At 47.1% G+C, this 21,173-nt stretch overlaps 1 protein-coding gene across 3 annotated transcripts in view; it reads left to right on the top strand.

The window, feature by feature from the left end:
* Positions 1-20,270, top strand: part of MOB3C (MOB kinase activator 3C) — a 57,545-nt gene extending 37,275 nt beyond the window's left edge. For all 3 annotated transcript variants that reach the window (XM_019479284.2, XM_006264039.4, XM_059727806.1), the window contains exons 3-4: positions 10-212; positions 15,243-20,270. In XM_019479284.2, coding sequence (XP_019334829.1) covers positions 10-212; positions 15,243-15,272 — 233 coding nt within the window. In that variant the 3' untranslated portion in view covers positions 15,273-20,270. The remainder of the gene's footprint in view (positions 1-9; positions 213-15,242) is intronic.
* The last annotated feature ends 903 nt before the right edge of the window (positions 20,271-21,173 follow it).

Below are 21,173 nucleotides of genomic sequence, written 5' to 3'. Positions count from 1 at the left end.
GTCTTGCAGGGATCCCCTTCCCCAAGAACTTCCAGCAGGTGTGCACCAAGATTCTCACCCGCCTCTTCCGCGTCTTCGTCCACGTCTACATCCACCACTTCGACAGCATCATCAGCATGGGCGCTGAAGCACACGTCAACACCTGCTACAAGCACTTCTACTACTTCATCAGGGAGTTCAGTCTCATCGACCACCGGGAGCTGGAGCCCTTGGTAAGAGCGTGATCTGCAAGGGTAACTCTCTGTCTGTTTTGTACGGGGGTGATGTGATCCCGTGGGCAGGGAGACGGCACAGCGTCAGCCCCCTGCAGAGGCCAATGCCCTCACCTTTGTGCCTGTTTGCTGTTTGGACTTTCCCCGTCTGGTTTCTTATCGGGAAATTGCTGTCTGCTATAGTTCTGCCAGCAATGTCAGCCATGATCCCTATTGCTTTGTTTGACCTCCATGCTTTCTCCTAAGCTGTCTGTTGCAATTAGGAAGAATTTCCCATCTAAGTTCATAAGGCCGTTATCACTGGATCCCTTTTATACATCATCCCTTAAGCCCCACCTCTGCCGTGGTGCCCGCATGTTACCATATTTTCTTGACTACAACACACTGTAGGGTATAATATGCACCTTGCTTTTGAAAGGTAGAATGAAGGGGAAAAATAATTTTCCAGACTTACGGTGGCAAAGAGCAGGGACTTAACCTTCGGCTGACTCGCCCTTTCTGGCCGGTTTAACTGAAGCTGAAACCCTAGCTGTTTCTGAACACTAGTTTCCATGGGTAAATATATGATTTGGAAAAAAACTAGAGTCTCAAAAGCTGTGAAATAGGAGGAGAAAGACAGCTAGCAATCAGCAGAATTGCCCTAAGAAAGGTTAGCTTGATTAGCTGAGCATCAAGACCCTTAAAAAGGAGAGATGATCACTAACACCTGTGTCACGAGGAACAATGAGACATTAAGTTAATTGACTTCCTGTTAGCTGCCCAAATAGTAATACAGTAGTAGTATTGTAGCATATGGGGATTGGTTCCTGTGTGGGGTCCTTATATACAATATAAACGCTTTGCCCAGGTCACTTGGTTGGATGACCTGAAGGTCACTGAAATGGATAGGGAAGGGATAAGGACCCTTGAGTCCACTCTTTTCCCTTGCTCTGCGAAGAACAGGGCACTGTGTTGTAGCTTTGTGGTAGTGCCAAACAGCTGGTGCAGCCAGGTACAGAGACACCAGCTCCAGAAGAGAGTGCAGAGGAAGGAGAAAGACGTCCTCCCTTTGCCTTTTTCTGCCTGCTTAATTACCCATCTTGCCTGATCATTTTGACTGTGACTCAGGGAGATGAGCTCATCGAGGGATACTCAAAACACAGTGACATCCCTGTTGATCATATCAGATGAACTGGTCCTGATCTGTATCCTCATACAATAGCCTGGAGTCCCTGCAGTCCTCTGCTCCACTTTCTCAGCCTTCTCATCACGAAGCTCCTCTGGCATCGACAAGACACAGACCGTAATTGTCTTTCCTTCTTGACTGATGCCTGGGTACTGTAAATTGTTAGCACCTAATGAATGTCACGGGGCTAGAAAGGGGACACCTCTATAGCCTCCAATTTGCTCAACGGCATTCGATACAGGTGATGTATCTGGCCTGCTAGGTGATTTATGGGTTCGCTAAAAGGGAGTACTTTGGTGGGATGCAATTTAAATGAAACAAGCCAGGCTCGTCCCTGCCTCTGCTTTGCTTAATTGTAAATCTCTCGGTGATCCCATCGGCCAACATCTAAACACGGATCCAGACCCAAGTGCCTGAAAGATCTGGCATAGCCACTGCTGAGTTTACTTTGGACATGCATCAGTTCACCCAGAACCAAATGGAGCTCCTTATTCTTGGGTGCAATACATAGGATGTGGACAGATGAAACATTTACACTGGTGCAGTCAGCATAAAAAGTAGAAGACAGATGATATACCCCTATCCCAGGATAGGGTCCCACAAACCAGTGGAGAATTACCCTTGAAAGAAGTCCCAGTGCAAGTTATACTGGTTTAGGTTTCATCGGCCTGTGTTCATCCCACAGTAGCTGTTTGCCTTCAACAAACAGATTTTTAATGTTCTTCCTTGTGGTAAAGTGCAGCAAAGCTGAGCACCCATGTTAACTGCATGGCTGTCTATTCATGATCCTGGCTGAATTTACACTGGCATATGTAACTTATACTGAGTAATGCGGTCATCCCTCCATGCCCATAGAGTCCACGGTTCAAGCCCCAGTAAGGCTAAGTCTATCATGTAGTCTACTGAGGTGGAGAAATTGAGTCCTGTAATGTTTGCCCACATTTAGACAATCAAGATCCTACCAGAAAAATCTCAGGACCCTTTTCCTAAGAACGAGGGGGTTCAATCCCTCTGCCACGGACCAGTCTGGTGTGCCCCAGAGGCAGCTTCATTTTGCCAGTTGGGTGCACAGAGTAGAAGGCCAGATCCCATGTGAGTGAGAGTGGTCTTATAGCTTTTTATAGCCCTTTTCTCTGCTGTACACGCAGAAAATATGGCTTATTACTGCCACAGAGATGCCAGCCACAATCCCCGTGGGCTCTCAGCAGCTGACCTAACAGATGTGTCCCGCCACAGCCCTTGCTCTGGCTTAGATATCAGGAGGCACTCAGCGTGTCAGGTGGGAGCTGCTTGTTTCCAGATAGCGCCTCCAAGATCGTTAAAGACGAGCAAACTACAGAGGCTGAGAGAGGAGAAAAATGCTTCTATAATAACCCATTCCCCCTACCCTTCCCCTTCCTCCTCCCACCATCCTTTCCTGTAAGATGCAATAAGTAGAAGTTTCTTTACTAACACCATTGCAGTCGTGTGACACTCAGCCACCTCGATTTTCTGCCCGGCTGTGCGAATGGATGCAAGAATAAGTAAATAATAGACTGTATTGCACTTCTCACCCACGGACCCCAATGTGCTGTATGATGGTGTAACGGAACGGCTGCAGAGGAGCTCCTGACTTGCACTGGGGCTACACTTGAGCCCAGGAGCAGGGCCGGCAAGTGTAATATTGTGGGCTTGCCTAGAGAATACCAGTGGCTTGGGAATGGGACTATTAGGAGAGGTCTTAGCCATCCCGGGAGCAGGGCTAGCTCATGGGAACAGGGCAGGGAGGGTAATAGGCCTGGGAGTAAAGCCAGAGACGGGGCTAGAGGGAGCCCAGCAAGAAGCAGAGATGAGGCTAGAGGGAGCCCAGAGAGGGGCCAAGACGGGGCTAGAGAGCACGTTGAATTGATTGAGCCCGAGAGCAGAGTAGAGCATAAGTCTTGCAGTGATTGACTGGAAACACCTGCAAAGCTTGAGTATGAGGAAAAGAGGATGCCACAAAATTAGCCCTTAAGGTGATGAGCAATTAGACCGTGATGAGATCTCACTCAAGGGCAATCTTCCATTTCTGAGTACTGATTTACATCAAGGAGTGGCAGGCAAGTAGAAGGGGAGGTGGCCGCGAGAACAGGGTGGGCCACCAGAAGTCATCATGGCCACCTACTGTTTTGTTACAGATGACCGTTGGACTCGTCCTCATCATTGGGTAAAGGAAACTGAGGCATGGAGAAGTTAAGGTCACATGACAAATCAGTGGCAGGCCCTGGGGCAGAACTCAGGTTGCCTTATTTTTCGGGTCCTATTATAACTGCTAGACAATAGCCCCCCACTCTATCCTCCCGGTATAACCCTGCTTGTAGAGGATTGCAGCTGCCTGTGTCACTCGAATCACAATTTGGCCCCTCGTGACTTGGATTTTGCTTGAGCACGTAACACTGGCGAGGCCTTTTTATGTTCCTGTATGAACAGTCCTCCAGTCCATGTCACCCTCTTCTCCCCGAGCCAATTAGTCGGCGTCTGCAAGCAGTTAGATCAATGCTTATTTCCTCGCCAGCCAACTGAACTCCCCTGGAGAATATAATTGTGGAAATTAATGTAGCACCAGCTGGAACAGCTGGGCCTTTTGTTTAAAGCAGTGGGGCAATTAAAATGCAGCTGTGACAACTGCTGAGCGTTCCTCCTCCGCCTGCTTCCGATCACAGCCTCGCTAGCTGTTTTTCGTAAGGGGAGGATCGGGGAGTGTAAGAGATGCCAAGATAGTCGGCCTCGGAGACAACGTAGTGCAGCTCCTGCTCTCTCTGCTAGTCGGGTGTTTTCTCCCTTTGCCCTTCAGAGCCAGCATAAGAAGGAAGGTGGTGGGGAGGGAGGGACGGTCCCTTTGAAACACTGGACGTTGGCCATGGCTAGAGGTGGGTGGGTTGTGCCACACTGCTAAGATGGTAGGGTTGGAAGGGACCTTAAGAGGTCATATCTAGTCCAACTCCCTGCTCAGGGGAGGATCATCCTCACTTCGACCATCCCAGCCACACGTCTGTCCAACCTGCTCTTAAAAACTTCCAAGGATGGAGATTTCACATCCTCTCTATCCTGTTCCAAAGCTGAACCACCCTCCTAGTGAGAGAGGTCTTTCTAATCTCCACCCTCAATTTCCCTTGCTGCAAGTGGAGACCATTGCTCCTTGTCCCGTTCTCTGCAGCCACAAAGAAAAGCCCATCTCCATCCTCCTTATAAGTATCCTACAGGTATTTGAAGATATCCAGGTTGTAGCCATATTGGTCTAGAGGCAAAAGGAATCAGGACTTCTGGTAGAGCTGATAGCTTTTGTTAGACCAACTAGATTTTTACAAGAAACATTTTTGCAAAAAAATTCAATTGAATAATATTTTTTTTGCAAAAATCTAGTTGGTCTAATAAAAGCTATCACTTCTGTCGTGGGTCCTGATTCCTTCTACGGGTATTTGAAGAGTGTTAATAATGTGGTACCAAGAAACCTCTCGGGTGTTTGGCTCATGGGTCTTGTTCACGTGCTCAGAGTCGCACTAATCACCAGATTTAGGGGCAAGGAGGAATTTCCCCCCAGATTAGCATGGCAGGGACTGTCAGGATCGTTTGCTTTTCTTTGGAGGATGGGGCATGGTCTGCACTTTGAAATCATCAGGGTGTATTTCACGTTGCACATGCCCTGCCACTGCAGTGCTGCAGCCCTTGATCCTCTCGCTCTCTTCCTCTGGCACACTGTAATCTTTTCCTCTCTTTTTTTCCCCCCCCAAAGATCCAGTTGTTAGAGTCACAGGCAGAGTAATGGGAGAGGAGGGACTGAACCCGGTTCAGGGGAGCACCGGATTTTCCTTCCTGCACTAGTAACTCCAGCAGTTATCTACCTGGGAGAGTATTATTGTTTGCATTGCATTCATGCCAGCGGATACCGGCCCGTTGTGCCAGGAAGGGTACGAATGGGTAACAAAGAAACTGTCTCTTCCCCAAAGAGGTCCCATTCCAAGTGGAAGACTACACATAATAGGTCGATGCAATTAATCTGGGGTCAGATGACCTGGCTGGGGTCATCTGACCCCAGTGCTCTTTCCTGCCCAGGGCAGGGGGTCGGACTTGATGATCTACTGAGGTCCCTTCTGACCCTAATATCTATGACATCTATGGAGAAGGAAGTCATGAGGCGAGGAGTACAAGGGAAAGACTGGATGCAGTTAATTGCCTTAATAGACAAAACCATAGGGTCCCCTGTGGGACGAAGCCTGTTGCTCCGTTAGGATCTCGTGGCTCCCTCCAAGGAAGCTATAGCAGGGAGCTAGGCCAAGGGAGCTCTGGGGGCTCCCAGACCATTTAAAGGGAATACTTCCAACTCCTATCCAATCTGTTCAGAAAGAAGATTGCAAGCCTGCTGATCAGACTCGCGTGTCTTAACACTCAAGCAACCAGTCATGCGACTCCGCAAGGGTGAAGGGACTGAGCTCTTGGGTTCATTGCTTAAAGACGCTTTACTGTCTCGTGGAACCCATAGGCCACAATTCAACACCCCGTCTCATGCCACACGTGTGGACAAGCTGGTGCTATTGGACCCCACATCTACTCATTATTCCTCATGATAGAGAGCAAGCAACCTATCTCTTGCTGCAACATCTTGCATACAACATTTTGCATACAATCGCCAGTGCCAGGAGTTATTTAGAAAATCAATCCCAACCGTGCCATTGGTCTGATAAAAGATATGCACAAGAATCCTTTCCTCTTAGAAAAATCAGAGGTGCCTTGCAAGAAAGTCTTGTTCTGGCGTTCAGGGTCATTCTGAGTGCCAAATTTGAAGCAGGATGGAGTTTTTCCCCTACGTCAAATTACCAGAGGTGTAAGTTGTGGGTCTAGGTTGTAGCCGTGTCGGTCTAAGGACATAGGCAGGCAAGGTCCTTTGGGTAAATCTGACATCTTTTATTAGACCAACTCAAATAGTTGGAAAAATGTTTCCATAACAATTCCAATAATAATTTTTCCAGCTCGTTGAGTTGGTCTAATAAAAGATATCAGATTTACCCAAAGAACCTTGTCTGCCAGAGATCCTGATGTGTCTTGCCTTCTGTAGCATGGGATGGGGTCCAGAGCTGAGCATCCCCTGAGCAGACATTATCCAAGTAGTTCCCTACCATTGCAGTGGCAGGGCACTGGCAGTGCCCTCGTCTCCCCCGTTTTTACTTACGGCGTGATGTATGGTGTTGCGGATATTGCGCCTGGCGGTTTGGGGGAGGACTTGAAGTGGTGATTTAGGGTGTTCCTTGGCTTAATGATTGCTTGTAAATGCAGGGTAGCAGACTTGGTGATGTAGGAGGCCTCATCCTATATATGACTATTTAACCAGTGCAGACTGGCCCTCAACATCACCCAACTGGGTCGCCTCTGTGGGATCTGCCTGTTACATTTGTTGGGCTTGTGTCGCCTTCAGCTTTCTGCCTTGCTAAGAAAACTGCGGGGGTGTTTTGTCGCTGAGAAACAACCAATTCATTTCTTTGCTTTAAAAAGCAGCGTGTGGGGGAGCATCATTGAAGTGTCTAGAGACTAGGGAAAGAAAAGTAGAAACGTTCCAGGATTTTCTACTTAGTAGAAACACCAGATTTGTTTGAAACGTTTCACAGCCTATAGGTCATGACATGGCTTATGCAGGCACATATGTAACAGGCAGTTTGGCCCCATGGACAGGACGTGGGCTGGGATTCGGGTGCTCTGGTTACTGCATATCTGGGGGCCCAAAGAGACTTTCTTCTTTAAGCTGTACCTCCACGAACTCTTTGGAGCTGAATGAAGCAGCATTAGATGTGCAATTCAAGCTTTGGAGGGGTGTCCTGTTTAGAAAACTGGGTCTCTGTCTAGAAAGGGTTTGTGGCCTGGTCACTCGCTGCTGGTGTCTGCTGCAGCTGAGTGGGGGAGGCAAGTTCCCCGAGCCCAGCCCTTGCATCAGTGAGCAAGACCTCTATTTTGCTGGGCTTGAATACAGGTCTGAATTGTACTCATAGCGTTTCAGACTGAGCGAAGCTGTCATTAGCCTGCTGGTTGGGAGGCTGCTTTCCCGACCGGCTTTGGAGGTGATCGGATGGGGGAAGCTTTTAAGACAGCCTGGCACTCCAAGCTAGGGATCAGATCACACACAAACCTGATCAGAAGCGGGTTGAAACCTGCAACAGAACAGACATTCAGTGCACATAAACCAGTTTGAAACCAAACTTGGTTGAATGTAGTATCAGACTTAACTGGTTTGGGACAAACCGGTTTATGCAGTGTCTGTCCCAGACCCCTATGTCTCCACAGCTCTTTCTGTAGCGCCCAGTGACAGGGCGCTACTAGGTACTAACTCCTCCGCACGTTGGCTGTAGCCCTGGATCAGGTTGGGATGATGTAGTTGGGGCTGGTCTTGCTTGGAGCAGGGAGTTGGAGTAGGTGTGACCTCCGGAGGTATCTTCCAACCCTCATTTTCCACGAGTCGGTGATTTCTTCAGCTGCTCAGCTCTGTTGGGGGTTCATCATGCCAGGCTAGCCTGATGGCATATCATCTCATCTAGACCTCAGCGATGCTGTAGAGTCACGCTCCAAGCAGACTCCAGCCTGACCTTGCGGGACACAGTGTCCAGGAATGAAGACAGAAATACAGGGGGGAAAAACACCCGTGCGTCCCTATGGGCCATTGTAGGCTCCTTGAACCACTGGTAGCTCATGAGAAACGCCAACCTTGATTCACCAAGAGTCTGTGAAGGTGACAGTCCCTTTGTGCTTCCCTTCTTGATCCCAGATCTCTTTTCATCCCACAAAACTTTCTCCCTGTGAAGTGCCAACCACCCACTCTCCAAGGTCAGTACATAGCATCTCGGGGAGCAGTGCGCGCCGAATGCAGTAGGCCTGTGCTCGCTGCTAATGAGGCATCTGTGCACGTTCATTAGATGAAAAGCTCTTCCTAGGCCGATCTCGTTTTACAGAGCTGGAAGATCAGGAATCTGTCTTTCTTTTCCCTCTCACCCTACATCATTTAGCTTGGCTTGTGTGCATGTGTGTTTGAGAACCAGCCTGTTCTATTTTTCTTCTTAGTCCTAAAGTTGGGTCATTTCTGGTGTTTACCCTGATGCCCCGTCCTTGCAGCCTTTTTTTCCCTCCCTAGCTGCATTAAAAAAAAAAAAGACATTAAAAGTTAAAATGATGAAGGCACATACTTAAAATCCCAGGTTCCAGCTTCTTATGGCCTTATTGGCAATATCACAAAGGCAGGTCTTAAAGGGGTGCTAAGAAACTATCCTGTTTTGCCACTCGTGTCTCTCCTGATGACCGTTCTTCCTTCTTCCCTGAAACCTCCAGGTCAGATTTGGTTTAGAAATGAACAGAAACACCCCTGCATGTGCCTGGGCCATTCGTACAAATTCCTCTCCCATATAAACTCCGGTGATTATGAAGCGCTGAGCCAGGGAAAAGCAGGAGCAAGATGATTTGTCCAAGGCAGTCAGGTTGCTGCTTTGCCAGCATCACTCTGCAGGTCCAGTGGGGAAATGCTGACTGCCAGCAGGTGCCGGAGCCATTGGAAAGGCAAGCGGATTGGAAAGGAAAAGACTCCTTTTGACTGAATGGAAGTTGGTTTCCATAGCTGGTATTCACTTGCATCTTCATGTGTAGCCCTTGGGGGATACTGAGGGATTTCTGGGCATGTAAAGAAGCAGGACTGAGAGGGGATTGAACCCCCTGCAGCCTTCAACTCCCTGCAGGGGGGCTGCAAAGAGGATGGAGCTGGACTGTTCCCAGTGGGGGCAGATGACAGGACAAGGAGCAATGGGCTCAAGTTGCAGCAAGGGAACTTGAGGTTGGATATTAAGAAAAACTTTCTCATAAGGAGGGTGGGGAAGGACTGGGACAGGTTACCCAGGATGGTGGTGGAAGAGAGGATTTTAAGACCCAGCTTGACAAAGGGATGAGATGATGTAGCTGGAACTGGTCCTGCTTGGAGCAGGGGGGTGGACCAGGTGTGACCTCCTGAGGTCCCTTCCAGACCTCACTTTCTATGTGACTCATGGCCTGGAGAGCCATGAGTCAAGTCAGACTGGGTGCTGCTTTTGCTTTTACCAAGCAGCTTTTTAGCTGTCTGTGGGTGGCAGTGTTGGATACGGGGCCTCCAGTTCCCCCTAACTCTCATACTGGGCCTACCTCCTGACTCCTGTTGCTCAAATGTTGACATGTGATTTGCAGGGATGCTCTCAAAGGAGAGGCAGCATCTCCCTGGTCTGTCACTAACACTTCAGGGCAGCTCTTCTAAAGGAACTGCATTTAAAGCATGGCTCTTTACATCTGGCAAATGCAAGATGGTGCTGTCCTAAACTAGCCATTTAGCAAGCATCTCTGCTCTTCCCTTATGGCTACTGTGTTTTCCCTTTGGACTGCAAGGAGGTGGCACTGTTTCACAGGCGGAGGTCGGATGGTTTAGACCCTGACTGAGGAATGGATTGATTTTTATTATGTTTAAATGGCATGAATCCAGAGCAGTAAAGCAGGGTATTGCATGCTGTAGTGGGTTAGCTCCCAGGCTGCCCATTTAAATAGAATGTATTTAAAATACATTTTATCTATCTATCTATCTATCTATCTATCTATCTATCTATCTATCTATCTATCTGCGTGTGTGTGTATGCGTGTATGTATATGTGTGTGTATATACGTATGTGTGTGTGTATATGTGTATGTGTGTGCATGTATGTGTATGTGTGTGTGTATATGCGTATGTGTGTGTATGTGTGCATGTATGCGTATGTGTGTATATAGGTGTGTGTGTGTATATATGCATGTGTGTATGCGTGTATGCGTGTGTGTGTGTATGCATGTGTGTGTATATATGCATGTGTGTGTATGTGTGTTTTTAATGTGTGTGTGTGTGTGTGTGTGTGCGCGTGCACAAAACAATGGAAGTGAGGGGAATTTTTTAACTCTGATTTTGGAGGTATACTGAGGTATACCTCCAAGATCAGAGTCTTCTCTGTGAGTCTTCTTTGTGACTTTTCACTTGACATGATCACTTTTGGGATGAAATGAGAGCTTCCAGTCTTAAAATGTCTTCACTTCTGTGGCTATTAAAAGCACCCCTTTAATGATACCGTGATGTCTTGGTGTGTATTTGTGTGCCACATAAATAATGTTTCTTCTTCTAGCTCGGTAATGACCCCTTTTAATGACAATAAACCTCCAGCAAGTAATTAGTGCTCTGTGCTCTGCATTTAATATTCTAAAAGGGGCATCTGTGAATACAGATTTCTTTTCCTCTGGTGATTTATTTTGCAGTGCTAATTGCCTACCAAGCTCCTAAAGTTCTGTATGAGCGGTGGTTCTCTCTTGGGCTTCCTCTTAAAGAAGTCAGATTGTTAACTTGACATATATTTATTCAGTGATCATTTTACCAATTGGGGCATGAGATAAATCTTTCAGTTTTCTGTCCAATGGTTGTAAGATTAGAAGCCCACCACCCCAGCACCCACAGTAAACATTTGCATGTGCAGGACCTGGACGTAAACCATGCAACACAACCTGCTGCTTTGGAAGGGAGACCACGAACTAGGAAAACCTGCTTTTATAATCAAATGTTTCATGCCAAGGGGTTTTGCCAACTGCCTCCAGTGCCGTGGGCAATGTCCAGCCCATGCATGGGCTGGATCCATCTGGGGGTCTTGATTCAAAACCAGGGGCAGGCATGGCAGGGCCTCATCGAGCTGTGCGGAGGGGAGCAGAGGACAGCTCAGCCCTCACCCAGCACTGCAGGGGAAAGGGATTTGACCTGGCCCTGAGCGGGGGGTATAGAGAAGGGGTCTTGCCCTGGCCCCAACCCAGCCCATGGGCATGGAGAGGGGGACTGGCCCAGTCCCCATCCAGCCGCACGGAGGGAAAGGGGTCTGACCCAATTCTGACATGCTGCTTGGGGTTTGGGAATTCAGCAATGGGGTGGATGCCATATTAATTGCCACCACTCCCCTGCTGCCAAATTTCCTGACACCTGGGGACCCCATGGGCCAGATGCCTTGGCTCTGTGGGCTGCATTTGGCCCATGGGCTGGAGGTCGAGCACCTCCACGCTGGCCAGGAAGAGTACAGGGTCTCATCGAACTCCAGTGAAAGTCCATAGAAAGATTCTTGTTGACTTCGTGCCGAGTCAGAACAGGCTCAGAAAGAGCCACTGAACAATGGAAGAAGGGAGAAGTTTGGATATGAACCCGTTTCCTCATGATAACCATCTCAGGATAAGGCCAAAGTAGAACAGAAGCATTTTTAAGGTATAATCCAAATGATTTGCAGAATAAGCTCAATGGTCTTAGACCGCTCTATGCTAAGTAATTGTAATGTGAGTTGAAAGTGTCCATTGTCTTGCAAGAATAACTAGATACTGTGGGGGACCGGACTCAGAAGGGTTGAGCCACAGTCCATTGAGGTTAGTGGGCTATCATAGACCTCAGTGTACAAGTTCTATGGTAGTCCATTGTGAGAGACTCGAAGACCTCAATCTGCTTAGCTTAATATAGAGAAGGTAAAGTGTGACCACATTACCCTTTAGCAAATATATCCATTTGGGAAAAGGAACTTGACAATCCAGGGGACAAAAGTATCATGAAAAAGGTCAGGACACATCTGGATAGAAACCAAGCACAAGCTTTTGTCACCCTAATTAGCACTTGGAGCAGTTTACCAAAGTTCATAGCAGTTTCTTTGTCACGGATGTTTAAATCTATACGAGACCTGCTCTAGCTCACATGAGAATTAACTTGGAGCAGTCCTCTGCCCTGTGTTACATGAAGGAGGTCAGATAGCATCATTGCAAAGGTCTCTTGCAGCTTTGTACTCTAGGGATATGCATTTGTTCAGTACCTTCTGTGCTTCATGAGCATTTAGAAAACTTGAAGGATTCAGTCACTCAGACCCTAGCTCAATGAAGCAGTTAAGCACATGCTTAAATCCCATAGCTTAATATGTACTTAAATGTTATCCTGAATATTTTAAGGGTGTACCTAGAAACTCTTAAATGCACCCTAGTAGAGGCAAGTGAAAGGCAATGTAATCTCTAGAGAGATAGTTAGACCCGTGTTAGTATGAAGTCAGACAAAAGGCAGGGTAATGACACACCTTTTAGACTAAATGAATCAGAAAGGCAGAAGCTTTATGTAGACGGTGATGGGCCACTATTTCTCAGGGCCAGATTTAGACATCTGTACTCCTATTGAGGAGTAAAGCAGGATGACAAATAAAGTGGGGAGTAAGGATTTATTCAGAGGGAGAGGTGAACCAGAAGAGCCTGGCCTGGTTCGCTTAGCAAAGCAAAGGCCAAAGGGGGACATGACTGCAGCCTATCGCCTTGTCGAGGGAGTGAACGACCAGGTTGGAAATGACCTCTTGAAGGCAACAGACACACGAATAACTGAGTATGAATGTCCATGAATAAATAAGAGCGGGGGCGGAGAGCTTTTCAGGCCAAAAAAACCAATGGTAGCATAAGATCAAAGAGCTGCAAACTGGCTATGAACCAAAGTAGCTTGGAAATTGGAAGAGGATTTCAAGCTATCAAAGTTAAAGCCCAAGCCATGAGGGCAAAGAACCTGCATCACTTGAAGATTGAACTGGAGATATTTAGGGAAGGGACGGTTTGGTGGGACCAGGGGGTTTGGGCTTCAGGATTCAGCATGTGCGATGTGTGGGATCAAGGATTTGCAATGCCCAGACTGGAGAACAGAGGCAGCTTGCTTGTACGGTGGTAGCTGTTGGCTAATCCCAGGCTTCAGGGCTTTTTCTGGTTGTCTATAGGAGCCAGGAAGGATTTCTCTTTCTTTTTATGAATACTACTAGCTTCTGGTTTTTTTTTTTTCTTTTATTTTCTTCAAAAGCATTAGCTATTGGCCATCACTAAAGCTGCGATGCACTGACGCTTCTGTGAGCACTTAGAAAACTCAGGTTCCTGGCAAGAAAGTCTTGGTATTCCACTCCAGGTCAGAGCCATCACTGAATTTGGGGTTAGGAAGACATTTTTACCCTGTGTCAGCTAGGAAAGGATCGTAGGGTGTTGCCTTCTTCTGTAGCACGGGACATGATCCTGTATTTTTGTATCTTTCCACATACAACCCACACATTCTCTCCCCAAACACCAGTCCTGCAAAACTGGGGTGCACTATTAAGCCGATTTTCTAACTGGGATAGAAGTCCCCTGCTTTGATTCCTGCTCCACAGTGCAGCTACAGCCTTGCTATTCAGGCAACTGAGGCACCCAATTGATTAATAGCTCATCTATCTTTACTCCAGAGGCCTTAACGAGCATCTCTCCTTTTTAATGGTCTTGGTATTCCACTAACCAAGCTCACTGTTTTTAGGGCAGTTTTGCTGCCTGCCAGCTGGTTTTGGTGTCTTTCCTCTTATTTCATAGCTTCGGAGACTCTTTAGCTATTTTCAAAAGCGTGGATCCCCTCGTGGAGCTCAGTCTTCCGCAGCAGCTAAGGTTTCAGCTTTAGTTAAGCAGAAAAAGGAGAGCGAGTCAGCTGAAGATTGGGCTCTGTCCCTGCTCTATGCAGCCACATCTCTAGAAAAATCTTTCCTCCGCTCTCCCATCCCCCAAACCAAGTGTAAATTTTATTCTTGTGTCTGAGCAAATATGGTATTAACCAAGTCAATCCTGATGGTTGTAACAGCAGGGCATTTGCAGAACCCTTGCTTCACCTGCTTTTACCTGTAGCAGTTGTTGGTGTTTCTGGCTCTTTGCCTTGTGTGTGAAAGAGCTTGATATAGCGATTTTAGGGAAGCCTCGGGTCAAGGATAACCTTTGAATGCAGGAGGTCCAGGAGGTCCCTTCCGGCTCTGAGTTCCCATGAGGAACGAGAACATGACCCGTAATAAAACCAACCAGCTCAGTTTATATTGAACTTTATTTGATCTCAGCAGCGTTTTTTGTTCGTATTTCAAAACGGCGGGCGTTGATTTAGGGTCTAAGTGAATTTGCAATATCATGACAAGACCCCCTAACGGCACTGAACAAAGGGAGTTTATTTGGAAGGCTATGCTGTAGTCCTTGCTCTCTGGTTGTCAGGGTCAGTGTTATCCTTTCTTGAGAGAAGCCAGATAACTGATATATTGGCACCTGCAGTCATCAGTGGTTTAGCAGGAAGCTTCCCCACTGCCCTCAATTATAACCACTTGGCTATTCTTTGTATTGCAATGTGGCCTGTCGGCAATCACAGCCTCTTTGAGCTAGCTGCCATCAACGCAGGGGAGACAGCCCCCACCCCAAGAAGCTTGTAGTCTCGATAGAGAAGCCAGACAAGGGAGAACAAACCCACAGGGAGAGGAAGGGACGTTTTAGGTCTCCCAGCAGCACAGCCAAGACAAAAGCCCAAGTTTGTGAGTTGTGATGCATGCTCTGTCTGTGGCCTGAGCTGTTCTGCTCGGTTACAGCTTGTGTAGGCTTCACAAACTAAATCTGAGATGAGATTGTGTAACATAGAGGGATGAAATACCAGAGAACAAATCTATCACAAATTAAACAGCTCCAAGGACGCATCTACACCTTCATTTGGCACATTAAGTTTAGTACTTGCATAACCAAGTACTAAATTGATGCGCAGTAACTAGTGCTACTGCTGAGTATGCAGTAGCACTAGCGTATTAGCAGTAGCGTATTAGCATGGGTTTTGCCCGGCACGCTAATGCACAGTGTTATTAGGCTACTGCTCAGTTAACGTCTTGTGTAGACGCGTCCCAAGAGAACCAACATCCCAAACCACCTCTGCTAGAAGTGCACGGTCAGACCCTAACAGCGTTTCGTGTAGCCCTCCAGCTGGCTGAAACTTCACCTTAACAGCACACAGTGTTTTATCTGTTTTTCTTTTCCCCGTGCAGAAAGAAATGACGGAAAGGATTTGCCACTGAAGGGTTTCCTGAAGAGGAGTTGGCCTGCATCGCACCAAACCAACTCGCAATGGGATGTTGGGACAATCTGTCTTGAAGGACTGCGCTGGGGATTTGAAATTTATAGAAATATGTACTGTTTAAAAGCCATATTATGGCCTGGGCAAAATCCTGAATAATATTAGGAGTTGCTGAACAGAGTTGAAAGACATCCCTGTCTCTATGGACTTGCTGTTTTTAGAGAACCAGTGGCTTGAATGGAATAAGATATATTATACATGCCCATATTGTGGACTGCTCCCTGAGCCCCCTGATGTCTTTCAAGTCCTGTCAACCACCCCTTTTTATCATGCTGCAGTGTCCTCAGCTTTATAAGGATCTCCTTAAACTCCGACGCTGAGCCTGGAGAGTGAAATATGTAGCTAAGTGCCGGGTATCAATGATGCCTGCCCAGAGTATTAATGCCTATTGAATAAGCACCAGTCCCAGCATGCACTAGGCTTGCTGTCAAGTTTGAGATGCAGTGTCTGCAATTGGTCTCTTCTTTGGTGGAGCCAAAGACCTGGTCAGAAATGTGAAGATGTCCCTGAGGCAATATAAAGCCATTCTCCAGCCACAAAAGCCACCTTGCTCCTGTGGAAGATTTGAGCCTTTCTTCAAGCACCTGTCAAGTTTGCTGTTCCCAGTGCCTGCCCCAGAAGCACTTCTTTCTCTCCTCCACCGGGGACGACCCTTGTGCAGCCTTGGGGATCCCCCCGTCAGGGCTGTTTCCAGGGACAAAGGTCTGGAACTTGGAGACAAGTCCAGCATTGTCCCTGTATCGATGCTGTGCACTTCAACTAGGGGTGCCAGTCTTTTCCCCGGTGATCTCTCAGTGTAAGTAGTGTGAGTGCCTACTTCTTGCACCCGATTAAAAAACAGCGTACATCATCTTATTCATCCAAGTTGCATGCCCCCAAAGAATGCTGCTTTGCTTCTGGCAGTAGCTTTCTCTTTCAGTGTTTAAATGATAGCTGTGGTTTTAAAAACAACTGCTCACCGTTGGTTCTTCCTCAGTAGCTTCAGCATCTGAATTGCTCGTCTTGCAGGTGAACCTTTCATCTTGCTCATCTCCCTGAGCCGTGTTCAACAACCCACGTGGGAATGGGAACTTGGTTTCTCAAACTCAATCCCTGCGCCTGGCTTCCTCTGCTCACACTGAGGTGAAAATGGTCTTCCTCTTCTGACCTCCCTTGAATTAGCCCTAACTCATGCTGGTGTCAGTTGGAAAAGAATTAGTTCTTGTGTGTCCATTATATAGCGTGTCACCTGGCAATTTACTCCCTGGTGCCTGAGGCCAAAGAAATGCAAGTTCATTTTTTTCCAGAGGTACGTTAGCTCCAGTGTGCTGTGGCTTGTTTAAACTGCAGGCTAAAGACAGCATGGCTCACAAGATACTGAGGGCAAAATCTTGGAGACGTGACTCAATATGCCTTCACTTGCTGAACTTACCTGGGACCCTGAGAAAGGAAGGAGGGCACATGGAGAAGAAACCTGCTGACCTGTAGAAAGGCAGGAGTCCCAGAGAGAGCCAGAGAGGTGCAGAATCAAGATAATGGACCACGTGCACTGCCGCCAGGAGTAGCACCATGCTTTTGACTTTCATGCAGCTGCTCCCACTAATGGAAATACATTTGGCTCGACGTCCTCAGAATCACTTGGGTGACCATCACCTTCCTGCAGTGGATTCTGCAGTAAACTGAAGATGCAAGACCACCGCCTCACAGCACGCAAACGTCTGAAGTCACGCGGGAGCTTCCTCACTGGCACCCAACCTCTCGATGCCACACCAAGGAGACATGACTACAGATGTGGAATGAGAGGCTGAAGAAAACACCTGAGAGTGGAAAAATGGACATTCCAGTGGCTGAGTCCTTGCCATCAGGGTGGACGAACCGTGGTCATGGTGGTGATGTCTCAACCACCTACGTACCGAAGGTGGACGCTCCAAGGAACCAATGAAGAAGTGGGGCTATGCCACTGATTCAACCACCTGTGATTGTGGCATGGAGCCTCAGACTATGCGACACCTGCTGCAACGCCCACTGCTTGAAGGCACGTGTACGGCGAAAGACCTCACAAAGTACAATAAACGAGTGCACGCATGTGTAATGCAATGGTCAAAGTGGTGTAAGAGATGCAGGAAGTGGACTGTTACCCCATCAGCAGATCTCAGCCCACCCAGGACTTCCCAGGTGTCGCTTTACCTTGGCCACGTGGCATCCCATTGCATAAGGAGCCAGTAAAGACCTTCTGAGCTCAGAGGCACACATCCCAGCTCCGTGAGCTGATGAAGCAACTCAGCTATGCCCGTGGCTGGCAGTGGAGAGATCCTGAACCCACCCCGTAGAGAGTAGCAGTGCACAAACATGAACCAGATCATTCCATTATTTTCATCCTTTTTTGTATATATTAAATGCCTAGCTGAAAGAGTTCATTTCACTCCCTAGCAATAACTGTAACAGAAATATGCATGGGTATGATCGGAGCCTAGTACGTGTGTGCATGTGTGTATTTGTGTGCGTGTGCATGTGTAACATGCCAGTGGTCTCTGATAGCCCCTGCCCTTGAAGGACAGGCTATGTGCCTGTCCATGCGGGCTAGAAGCCCTGGCACAAAGGAGCACGGCAGCTCCTGTGTGCCCAGCCGGTTCTGTAGTCCCACCTTCTTGCCATCTCGGCTGTAGTGCTGAGTCTTCTGTATAATGTCCATACCCCATTTTTCAACCCATTTTTATTCTGTGTTTGGGACTTGGAGCCTGCAACATCATTCTGAGTCTAGGGACTGACCACAGCCCTGCCACTGAAAAGAAAACTCCGTTAAAACTGCTCACGCTTCTCCGATTTTGTCAGAAAGTCTCCGCACAAAGCCTTAAATCAGCCTGCAGTCCGGATCCAGGTTCACTGCAAAGACGTCTCTGAACAAAGACTGCATTTTAAGGGCTCAAAGCTGTGGGTTCAAGGTCTGCAGCACCTTTTTTTGGTATCAGTGGGCACTGAGAGCTGACTGACCTCTGGTGTTTCCAAAATTTTCCAGACCAGGCAGCTGTCAGTGACGTCAAATCCTGAATCAGTCTTCACACATTTTTTTTTGCTTTTTATCCATAAGTTAATGGTCTAATAACTTCCATATACAGAACCAAATTCACTGCTGGTGGCTGCTTCCCTGAATGTGTTCCCAATGGAGCAAATGATTGTTGATTGAATGCATTTAAGTAAAATGTTCCCCACCATCCCACTATTTACAATGTCATGCACATCTCTACTGGGTTTGCAGGGTTGAAAGCCAACAGACCACTTTTTCAGCATAGGATATGGACAATCGTAACTGCGTTATTCCATACCAGTGGACTGCTCCATCTCTACAAGAGCCATTTTTTCTCCCAGGAAACAGATCTCCTCCTACTCAATGAAGGGAACTTCACAGTGTATCCAAGGCATATTTAAAATGGTCCGGACTCAGCAAGAGTTGGTCCTGGGAGTAGGACCAGGCTGCTGACCAGGCCAGTATCAGCTTTGCACTTCTTATTGGGATTTTTTTCCTATTTTGTGTATACCAGCAAATCCCTCCTAGCCTATGGAGGACTTGCCCATGGAGGATTTGCCACAGAGGATGGACCAGCCCATGAAGGATTTGCAGCATACGCAACAGATGAAGGATTTGCAGAATGAAATCTGGTGGAGTGGCAAGACATGACTCATCTTCCTCTTGCTGCTACAGAAAGATTAGCAGAGTAACTTTATGTTCTCTATATTATTGGGGTCTACTTTATATCAAGATTTTCATGTTCTGCGTTTTAGCATCCCAGGATTGTGCTATCAGAGGAGCATTGCGTCTTGTGAAGACACGCACCGCATGACAAGGTTTATAGTCTATGTAGGTTCTCCCCATTGATGGGGGGAGCTGCGTACCTTCCTGTACTACAAGTCTTGATCCGAAATGAAGGCAGGCAATCCTAAGGGAACAGCAGTCAGCATTTCGGATGTGCTCCTTTGCTTTGGAGCAGCAGATACCACTAAGAGACATTGGCACCTCACTGTGATCGACTCATGTGCTTTGATGGTTTTTAGCATGTAAACTCTGACGGACCATTGAGCTCACACTTGAGACTTTCTCCTAAATGCTTGGAGAACCTATTAACTAGCCTTGTGTCCCATTGTCTTAATGTTACTGTGTTTCTTTGCCTGACAATTGCCTACCTCTTGTCTTCTTGACAAGAAGGAAAGTGATTTTTTTTTTCTGTTTAAAAAAAAGAAATGACCTGAGCCACAGTATAGTCGTATATGTGTTTTCCAGCATTTTTTTTTTATAAAGGTTTTGTATAGTATATAATATTGATATTTATATCAGGTGCTGTCCTAAGTTTTGGCTATGAAATGTCAGTGTTCACGCCAGGAGAAATGTGCACCAGCAGATCTTTCTTTGTGCTCAAAGCAGTCCATTTGTTGTGAATGTCTCTTTAAAAAAAAATCTCATCTGCCAAATATATATATTTTTACAAAGACACAAAAAAGGAGCAAAAATGGAATAAGTGCCACTCCAATATTTGTTGCGCCTGCAAGAACTGGTAGGAGTCCAAGTGTTTTCATCTGTTACTAATTAAAGAGCCATCAATGAAAAGAAACCAAGAAATCGGCGTTTTCCATTCTTCACTGATTAACTTCCAACAATGAGGCCATCATCATCAGGTTCAGTGCTTGTGTAGAGGGTGATTCTGGGAAGCTCTCTTGAAGAATTGGGTCTTCCTCTAGTATGGGTCGTAACTGTTTGAGGATTTTCCGGATAGGTTCCAGGGAGGGATGGTACGGCATATGCCATCCAGGAAGAGTACAAAAGGAAGATATGGCATATCCCATCCTTTGGAAGAGTGCAAAACAACTGTGGATGCTCCCTCTGCCAGAAGAAGGGTATTTGTACCCAAAAGCTTGCAAAGAATTTTTCCAGCTATTTTAGTTGGTCCCATAAAAGATGTCAAATTTACCCAAAGTGCCCTGTCTAACTGAGGTAAAGGCTTTTGACCCTATATCTTATTTAAAATGAATGGAAGAGTTACCGCTGGGTCCTAATCTTTCTCTCACCTTGCTATAAGTCCAAAGCATCCCAGGGAAGTTTACCCAGCTAAGGTGGGCCTCTTCCATCAGCAAGAACGATCTATCCAGATTTTGTCTTGCTTTCTCATTTTATAAACCACATCACCATCTCTAGATGAAAAGGGCTGCAAAGTATTACTTAATTCCATGCATTTATCCACATTTACGTGGCCCAGTTGCAGCACGGTCCCCCCGGTGCTGCTTACGTTAACAATGTTGTAACCGGGTTAGGAAGCAGAGTCATGAGAGCAGGTTGCACGACCAAGCTAAGCTCTGGCTGTTTTTTCTAATGACATCAAGGTTGTCTCCAAGGGCCTGTATCCTTTTTTTTTCTATATTCCACTGGATGTAGCTGAGAAGAGATAGGTGTGAACGTTGATAATTGAGCTGCTCATCTAAAGTGCTATCAAAAGTTATTTGTGAAATCAGGGCTGTCCAACTTCTAAGACCCCAGGGGGCTACACTCAGTGTAGATGCCCCCCTAACCCACTGCTGCGGTGTGTGGGCACAACCCTCACCACTTGCATGTGGCCCCAATCCCATCCTTTCCCCTAGGTGAAGCTCTGTACTCAGTCTTGGCTTCCTGCACTGTCCCATCCGCTGGGACAAAGGCAGGAAGCGGCAGCCCTTCGGGGAGGAAGGAGCCTGGAGACTCTGCAATGGAGGGGAGCAGGGGCTGGGTGAGATCCTGAGGGCCACACATTAACCTCTTGAGGTCCACCACGTAGACAGCCCTGTGTTAGATTACACTTGTTGGTGATCTTCATGTGTTGCTGATTATCATTATCATCAT

The sequence above is a fragment of the Alligator mississippiensis genome, chromosome 5, assembly GCF_030867095.1.
Source record: "Alligator mississippiensis isolate rAllMis1 chromosome 5, rAllMis1, whole genome shotgun sequence".
Lineage (NCBI taxonomy): Eukaryota > Metazoa > Chordata > Crocodylia > Alligatoridae > Alligator > Alligator mississippiensis.
The sequence above is the reverse complement of the archived record's forward strand: the minus strand, read 5'-3'. Positions and strand labels throughout refer to the sequence as shown.